The 9,665-nt window shown below is 35.2% G+C and overlaps 1 protein-coding gene across 1 annotated transcript; it reads right to left on the bottom strand.

Annotated features, from left to right (window-relative positions):
- Positions 1–8,447: 8,447 nt before the first annotated feature.
- LOC149994560 (ATP synthase F(0) complex subunit k, mitochondrial) lies at positions 8,448–8,781 on the bottom strand. Its single transcript, XM_090260701.1, has one exon. The coding sequence runs from the start codon at positions 8,729–8,731 to the stop codon at positions 8,555–8,557; it is 177 nt and encodes a 58-aa protein (XP_090116827.1). The 5' UTR covers positions 8,732–8,781; the 3' UTR covers positions 8,448–8,554.
- Between the last annotated feature and the right edge of the window lie 884 nt (positions 8,782–9,665).

The following is a 9,665-nucleotide window of genomic DNA, read 5'->3' on the forward strand; positions in this document are numbered from 1 at the left end:
TCATTTTCTTTTCTTTTTTTTGTATGCTATCTGTCCAAATTTCCCATCACCATTTGTGAATGAACTATCTTTAGCCCATTGTATGTGCTTGCTTCTTCTGTCAATTATTCATTGACTATAAAGGCATGGGTTCATTTCTGGGGTCTCTGTTCTTTTCCATTGATCTATGTGTCTGTTTTTATGCCAGTACCATGCTGTTTTTATTACTATGGCCTTACACTATAGCTTGATATTAGGTGGTGTGATCCCTCCAACTTTGTTCTTCTTTCTCAAGATTGCTGTTGCTATTTGGGGTCTTTGTAGTCCCATATCAATTTTTAAAATATTTGTTCTAGTTCTGTAAAATACATCATTGGTATCTTGAGAGGGATTGAATCGAGTTTATACATTGCTTTAGGTAGTATGGACATTTTATGGTTGTTAATCCTCTCTATCCATGAATGCTGTATTTGATTCCACTTATTTGTATCTTCTTCAGTTTCTTTCTTCAGTGTCTTATATTTTTCCAAGTAAAGGTCTTTTGCATTGTTGGTTAAATTTATTCCTAGGTGTTTTATTCTTTTTGAAGGATTGCGAATGGATTTGTTTTCTTAATTTCCCTTTCTGATAGTTCATCACTGGCTATAAAAATGCAACTGATTTCTGGATATTAATTTTGTACCCTGCTACTTTACCTAATTTATTTATTAGTTCTAGTAATTTCTTTGTGGAATATTTAGGATTCTCTATGTACAGTATCATGTCATCTGCAAATAATGACAGTTTTACTTATTCCTTTTCAATTTGGATGCCTTTTATTTCTTCTTGTCTGATTGCTGTGGCTAGGACTTCCAGTACTATGTTGAATAAGAGAGGTGAAAGCAGACATCCCTGTCTTGTTTCCAATCTTAAGGGGAACACTTGTAGTTTTTGCCCATTGAGTATGATGCTGACAGTGGTTTTGTCATATGTGGCCTTTATAAAATTTAGGTATATTTTCTCCATTCCCACTTTGCTGAGAGTGTTTTTTCATCATACATGGGTGCTGGATTTTATCAAGTGCTTTTTTATGCATATATTGATATGATTGTGTGGTTTTTATCTTTCATTTTATTTATTTGGTGTGTCACATTTATTAATTTGTGAATTTGTACTAACCTTGCCTCTCCAGAATGAATTTCACTTGATCATGGTGTATAATAGATATATGTTTTTAATAATTTATTTATTTGTTTGTTTGTTTGTTTATTTATTTATTTTTAGAGAGAGGGGAAAGGAGAAAGAGAGAGAGAGAAACATCACTGTGTGGTTGCCTCTCACTTGCACCCCCAACTGGGAATCTGACGTGCAACCTAGTCATGTGCCCTGACTGGAAATCAAACCAGCAACACTTGGCTCGCAGGCCGACACTCAATCCACTGAGCCACAACAGCCAGGGCTGATATTTTCTGATGTATTGTTTTATTCAGTTTGTTAATATTTTATTGAGGATTTTATCATCTATGTTCATCAGGGATATTGGCCTATAATTTTTTGTAGTGTCTTTATTTGGTTTTGGTTAAAATAATGCTGGACTGATAAAATAAGCTTGGGAGTCTTCCCGTCTCTTGAATTTTTTGGAATAGTTTGAGAAGGATAAGTGTTAGTTCTCAGAATGTTTGGTAAAATTCATCTGTGAAGCCATCTGGTCCAGGGTTTTTGTTTGTTGGGAGGTTGTTTTTTTTTTTTTTTTTTTTTTATTACTGCTTCAATTTCACTAGGCTTAATCTGACTATTCATATTCTCTGAATCCTCCTGGTTTAGTTTTGGAAGATTGCATGTTTCTAGGAATTTATTTCATTCAGGTTTTCCAATATGTTGGCGTATGGTTGTTTGTAATATTTTCTTACAATCCTTTGTACTTCTTTGGTGTTAGTTGTTATTCCTCCTCTTTCATTTCTAATTTTATTTATTTTGGTCCTTTTTTTTTTTTTTTTTCTTGATGAATCTGGTTTAAGGTTTGTTAATCTTGTTTATCTTTTCAAAGAACAAGCTCTTGGATTCATCAGTCTTTTGTACTTTTTTTTTTTTAAGATTCTGTTTCATTTATTTCTGTTTCAATCTTTATTATTTCCTTCTTCCTGCTCACTTTGGGCTTTTTCTTCTTTTTTTGTCAACTTCCTATAAGTGTAGAGTTAGATTATTTATGTGAGCTCTTTTGTTTTTGTTTGTTTGTTTGTTTGTTTTTGAGAGAGGCCTGTAATGCTATTATTTTTCTTCTTAGGACTGCTTTTCCTGTGTCCCACAGATACTGGGTTGTTGTGTTCTCATTTTCATTTGATTCAAGGTATCTTTTGATTTCTCCCTATGTCTCATTGTTAACCCATTCATTGTTTAATAACATGTTATTTAGCTTCCATGTCTTTGTATTTTTCAGTTTTCTTTTTGTGATTAATTTCTAGTTTCATAGCACTATGGTCAGAGAAGATGCTGATATGATTTCAATCTTCTTAAATTTATTGAAACTTGTTTTGTGTTAACATGTGGTCTCTCCTAGAAATGGTTCCATGTGCGATTGAAAAGAATTTATATTCTGCTGCTTTGGGGTGAACTGCTCTGAAGATATCAATTAAATCTATTTGATCTAGTGTGTCATTTAAGGTTGCCATTTCATTGTTGATTTTCTGTCTGGAAGATCTACCCTGTGGAGTCAATGGGTTGTTAAAATCCTCTACTCTGACTGTATTTCTGTCAGTCCCTCCCATTATGTCCATCAAGATTTGATTTACATATTTAAGTGCTCCCTTGTTGGGTGTATAAATATTTACTATGGTTATATCCTCTTGTTAAATTGTTCTCTTTATCTTTATGTAGTGTTCTTCTGTGTCTATTACTATAGCCTTGGCTTTAAAGTGTATTTTGTCAGATATAAGTATTGCTACCTCAGCTTTTTTTTTTTTTCTACTTCCATGAAATATTTTTTTTAATCTCTTTTAGTCTGTGTGTATCTTCTGTACTGAGGTGGGTCTCTTGAAGACAGTATACATATGGGTCTTTTTTTCTTATTCATTCAGCTACCCCATGTCTTTTCATGGGAGCATTTCTTAAAACCGTTTTCCTCTTGCTGATAGCTTGACTGGGTAAAGTAGCCTTGATTTTAAATTCTGCTTTTCATCACTTTCGATACTTGAGAAATCAAATGACAGTTCTGTGGGGGCTCACTTGTAGATAACTAACTGCTTTTCTCTTGCAGTTTTTAAGATTCTCTTCTTGTCTTTAAGCTTTGCCATTTTAATTATGACGTGTCTTGGTGTGGACATCTTTGTGTCCAGCTTGTTCGGGACTCTGTGTTTTCTGAACATGTATGTCTTTTTCCTTCAGGTTAGGGAAGTTTTCAGTCATTATTTCTTCAAATAGGTTCTCAATCACTCACTCTCTCCTCCTTCTGGTATCTCTATGATGCAGATGTTGTTATGCTTCATGTTGTTTCAAATGTTTCTTAAACTAGCTTCATTTTCTAAAACTCCTTTTTCTTTTTGCTGCTCTGATTGGGTATTTTTTCTACCTTGTCTCCCAAATCACTGATTTCATCCTCTGCTTTATCAAACCTACTCTTTATTCCTTTCAGGGTATTATTTTTTTCAGGTATTGCATTCTTTATTTATGACTGGTTCTTAATGGTTTTTATGTCTTTTTTTATGCAGTTGAGCATCCTTATAACCATTACTTTGAACTCTACATCTGATACATTGCTTGCCTTTATTTCATTTAGCTCTCCTACTGGAGAATTCTCTTTTTCTTTTATTTTGGGCCTGTTTCTTTTTCTTCCTATTTTGGATGGCTCTTTGTATTTGTTTCTGTGTATTAGGTAGATATCTTAGATGTAGTATTATTATATACAAATAAATACACAGATTCTATCTTGAGCCAGTTTTCATGAGAAAGAGATATTAGACAAAACTGAATTATTGAAAGCATTTTTAGGCCTTATATCTAGCTGATTTACATCATAGCAACCAGTTAATTTGGCAGCATCTATGAGCTCTAGATGGTAGTGAGATTGAACTTTTTATTTTTATTTCTTTAAACGTTTTTTATTTTATTTATAGAGAAAGGGGAAAGGAGAGAGAAGAGAGAGAGAAAGAAACATCAGTGTGTGGTTACCTCTCACACGCCCCCAACTGGGGACCTGACTTGGCCCACAACCCAGGCATGTGCCCCAACTGGGAATTGAACCAGCGACCCTTTGGTTCGCAGGCCAGCGCCCAGTCCACTGAGCCACACCAGCCAGGGCGAGATTGACCTTTTTAGACTTATGATATCTTTACAGAGATATAGATTTATTCATAATTATATCAGGTTTGATGAAAAACTTACTTAGAATACCTGAAAGTGGACAAATTAGAAGCTGTGAGAGACATTTTCTCAGCATTTGTAGAAAATTCTAAATTATGTTATTCTATGGGACAGAATGTAACAATAGATTAAATGTTACCTGGATTTAGAGGCAAAAGTGGGTTTAGACAATGTATTTCATCCAAGCCCAGTAAATAAGGTATAAAATTTTTTGCTATGGTCAATTCAAAAGCATTTTGAATAGAAAATCTTGAAATATATGCCAGTAAGGAGCCCAAAGGTCCTTACTTGATTAGTAATAAACCAGCAGACATAATCAAGAGACTTCCAGAACCCATTTACTCGTGAGGACATAATACTACAGCAGATAACTGGTTCACTGATATAAATCTTATCTCCAACTTAAAGCAACTTTCATATATAGGTACTGTTTATAAGAATAAATCCCAACTACCCTCTGAATTTGTATCTTCTGAAAACAGGCCTGAAAAAGCAAACTTATTTGCTTTGATGTAGATTGCACACTTGTATCTCATAACCCCCAAACTGAAAAAAAAACCTAGTTTTAGTTTCAAATTTGCATTTTGATGATGCAATAAATTTAGGTTCACAAAAAAATTTTAGGTTCTATCACTGATGTAATAGAATATTACCACCAAATGAAGTCAAGAGTTGACACTGTGGACCAAATGATAGGTACATATAATGTGGCCAGGAACACCAGAAGATGATTTATGGTTATATTCTACATAATTTTGAATTTTTAGAAAGAAATGATCAGACTATTCAAATGCTGAACAGCAATGTGCAAAAAGGTCCAGAATATGTATTAGAAATTTTGTAACACAGTCAGTGTCACAACAAATAAAAAGGCATTTAGAAATCTCTACAATTGTGCATAAGTTTTTACACCAGAAACTTCATCAGTTTCAGACACAAATTGAAGGAAATTCTAATGATGACATAAATATGGCTCCCTCAACAAGCAGAGAGAGAAAAAGATGTGTTAGGTGCTATGTACCCAAAATGAGTTGCTTATCACAATATTTTTGCAAGTGTTGTGAAAAGTATGTATGCCTCGAGCATAGCAATATTGTTTGCGATGACTGTTAAAAATGTTTTGCAAAGCCAACTATTGAAGATTCTGACTAATTAATGTTGAAGACATTTTTGGTTGTATTTTTTTTTAGTAATATCTATGTTTCTGTTATTTGAAAAGAAAAAATTTTAAAGATTTTATTTATTTTTAGATAGAGGAGAGGGAGGGAGAAAGAGAGGGAGAGAAACATCAATGTGTGATTGCCTCTTGCATGCCCCCAGCTGGGGATCTGGCCCAAAACACAAGCATGTGCCCTGACTGGGAATCAAACCTGTGACCCTTTGGTTCGCAGGGTGGCACTCAATCTACTGAGTCACACCAGCCAGGGCTGAAAAGAAAATTTTTATTTTTTATGTTTTTATATTTCTTCATTTAATAATTTCTAGGTTGTAACTGAAAATAAATAAAAATCATGTATTTTATCATATAAATAGAATGAATGCAAACATACAGTGTTTTTTATTTTTTTTGCATTTCAGCACACACTCGTAATAAATGTATCTCTTGGATACATGCAACCTACTCTATAATTTTTTTGACCACGACCTCTGCAGGGTTAAAATATCAATACATGCCAATAGAAATAACAGAGATGTTATAATTATGTGACAAAGGTTTTAAGGCAGCCATCATAAATATGCTCTAATGAGCAATTGCTAACACATTTGAAACAACAAATAGAAAGTGTTAGCAAGAAATGAGGCATAAAAAAATTTTCAAATTGAAAAATATGATAACTGAAAAATAAATTTAAATGGATGGGCTAAAGAGCAGTATGGAAGGTACAGAAAACAACTCAGTGAATTTGAAGACATTCAACAAATAATTTAGTATTACAGCAGAGAAAATAGATTAAAAACTAAAACAGAGCCTCAGAGACCTGTGGGATTATAAGAAAAAAACTAATATTTATGTCATAGGAGTCCTACAAAGAAGGAGAAAAAGGAAGGGAAGGCTAAATAAGTAGTTGAAGAAATGGTTGAAAAGACCCCAAATATGACAAAAGACTATAGATTTAAGAAGCTGAGAAAAACTCAAAAACAGTAAAAACCAAAAAAAAATCCAAGCCAAGACATACAATCAAACTTCTGAAAAATAAATACAATAAAATTTATGAAAGCAGTGAAAGAAACGACACCTTATTTATAGGGGGAAATATCTGAATGTGAGAAGATTTCTCATCAGAAATCATGGAGGTAGTAGAACAATTTTTTTCAAGTGATGAAATAATATACAAGCTGTTAAACCTAGTAAACCTACCTAGTAAAATATCCTCCAGGAATGTCTATTCAAATATAGAAATCCTAAATGTGTATGTACTAAACAACAGGGCTGTCAAATATGTAAAACAAAACTTCATAGAAATGGATGTGATGTCGCTGATAATGGTGGAATAGGGACCTCCACAAATCCATCTTGCCACTAAAGCAATGATTAAGCTGGCAAAATGGTCAGAATCAACTTTTTCAGAACTCTGAAATTTAATTTAAAATTTCAAAACCAGACGTACAGCCAAGATGGAGTGTGGGTAGATATACTACATCTCCCTCTACAACTAAGAAGGAATACAACTACCTCAGAATTAGAGACTACCAGAAATTCCATAAAACCAAGCTGCATGGAAGTCCAAAAAACAAAGATATAAAGAAATAGTCATCCAAGCAGAAGGAGCAGAGCGGGGGTGGAGAGGATGCAGTGTGGAGGCGGCAGTGGTGGCAGGGACAGCAGCTGTGGCCAGCTGGCAGGAAGCACAGTCACACATTTTAAAAAGTAGGGAGGGACACCTGGGGAGCAATCTCAGCACCACACCAGACCATGCAGCTCATGGTTCCAGTATTGGGGGAAAAAAAGCCTCATTGCTTCTGACTGTGAAAACCAGTGGGGGTTGGGGTACAGAAAGAAACTGCGAGTCTCTTAGCAGAGTTCGTTCTTTTAGAGGACCCCCACAGTCTTAGAATGTCTGCAGACCCACACCAGGGCAACAGCGAGAGAGGTGCCAGTCCCATACAGGAAGTGGCAGAAGTGAGTGCTGAGCAAAGGGCATTATTTCTTCTCAGACCCCTCCCTCACATACAATGCCACAACGTGGTGAAATGGATCACCCCGAACTGATGAATACCTAGGGCTCCACCCCTTACAGCGTAACAGGGGGCAGTTCTACCTGACACACAGGCAAACACAGGAGCCTGTCAAGTTGAAGAGACAGAGAAGTATGGCCCAAAAGAGGTAATAGATCAAGGTTCCAGTAGGAGAACTAAATGACAATGAGGAGATAGCCAACCTAACAGATGAAGAGTTCAAAACACTGGTGATAAAGATGCTCACAGATTTGGCAGATATGTTTGAGTATGGCAAACGCATAAGGGTAGAAGTGAAGGCTATGCTAAGTGAAACAAAGGAAAATCCACATGAAACTCATGGTGAAAGGAAGGAAACCAGGGTTCAAATCAATGATTTGAAACATAAGGAAGAAATAAACAGTCAACCAGTACAGAATGAAGAAACAAGAATTGAAAAAAATGAGGAGAGCCTTAGGAACCTCCGAGACAACTTTAAACATGTCAACATCTGGATCACAGAGGTGCCAGAAGGAGAAGAGCAAGAAATTGAAAACTTGTGTGAAAAAATATTAAAGGAGAACTTTCCAAATTTGGCAAGGCAAGTAGACATACAAGTCCAAGAAACACAGAGAGTCCCAAACAAGATAGACCGAAAGAGGACCACACCAAGACACATCATCATTAAATTGCCAAAGGCTAAAGATAGAGAATCTTAAAAGCAGCAAGAGAAAAGAAGAGAGGTACCTACAATGGGTTTCCTATAAGACTATCAGCTGATTTCTCAGAAGAAACTTTGCAGGCTAGAAGGGACTAGCAAGAAGTATTCAAAGTGATGAAAAGTAAGGACCTGCAACCAAGATTACTCTATCCAGCAAAGCTATCATTTAGAATGGAAGGGCATATCAAGTGCTTCCCAGACAAGGTAAAGCTAAAGGAGTTTTTCATCACCATGCCATTATTATATGAAATTTTTTTTTTCCAGGTTCATAATTTATTGTACAAATTGAGTATCACATGATGAGTTGACTTTAGCTTCTCCAGGCATGGGAAATTAACAGACGAGGTACAGTTTAGAATCCTTTTATGTTGCTTTCACAGCTGGATTTTTTTTGGGCTTTAACTTGAAGTATAAAACTAGCAAAGCAATGCCTCCATATGTGGCCAGTACACAATTCATTCTACCTGTGAGAGTGTAAGAGTTGAAATATTTTTTGATACCAGTGAACTGGAACTGAGCATCAGCTTCTGGACCTGCCATGATTTCAAGCTTGCAAAAATCACAAATTCCGCAGGCTGTGTCCTTCAACGTACCTATTATATGAAATTTTGAAAGGACCTATTTAAGAAAAAGAAGAAGATCAAAACTATGAATATTAAAATGACAACAAACTCACAACTATCAACAACTGAATCTAAAAAATAAAAACAAAAAGTAACTAAGCAAAGAACCAGAACAGGAACAGAATCATAGATATGAGGAACATTTGGAGGGTTATCAGCTTCGGTGGGGAAATGGGAGAAAGAGGGAAATGGTGCAGGGATTAAGAAGCATAATTTGTAGGAACAGAATAGACAGAGCGATATTAAGGATAGTATAGTAAGGGTGAAGCCAAAGAACTTACATGCATGATCCAAGGACATAAACTAAGGAGGGAGACATTCCTGGAGGGAAGGGGGTACTGAGCAGAGTGGGACAAAGAGGGGAAATTGGGGAAAATGTAATATAATCAATAAAACATACCTAAAAAATAGTCAACCTGATTAAAAATGGGCAAGTAACTTAGAGTCCTTTTTCTCCAAAGAAGATATATGGATGTTCAGCAAACACATGACAAGATATTCAACATCACTAATCTTTAGGGAAATGCAAAGTAAAACTACAGTGAGATACCACTTCACATCCTCTAGGATAGTGATAGCCAAAACAATGGAAAATTAATAATGTTGACAAGGATATGGAGAAATCGAAACCCTTATATATTGCTGGAGTTAATTTAAAATGGTACTGCTCCTATAGAAAACATTTTGGTGGTTTTTCAGTAAGTCAAACAAAGAATTACCATGTAACCCAGACAGTTCACTCCTAGGGATATACCCCCAAAATAGAAAATGGATATTTAAACAAAAACTTCTGTAAAAATGTTCATTGCAGCAGTTTTCACAATTGTTAAATTCCAATCTATTCACTAATG

The sequence above is a fragment of the Furipterus horrens genome, unplaced genomic scaffold (genome assembly GCF_987537825.1).
Source record: "Furipterus horrens unplaced genomic scaffold, mFurHor1.1.pri manual_scaffold_13, whole genome shotgun sequence".
Classification (NCBI taxonomy): Eukaryota; Metazoa; Chordata; class Mammalia; order Chiroptera; family Furipteridae; genus Furipterus; species Furipterus horrens.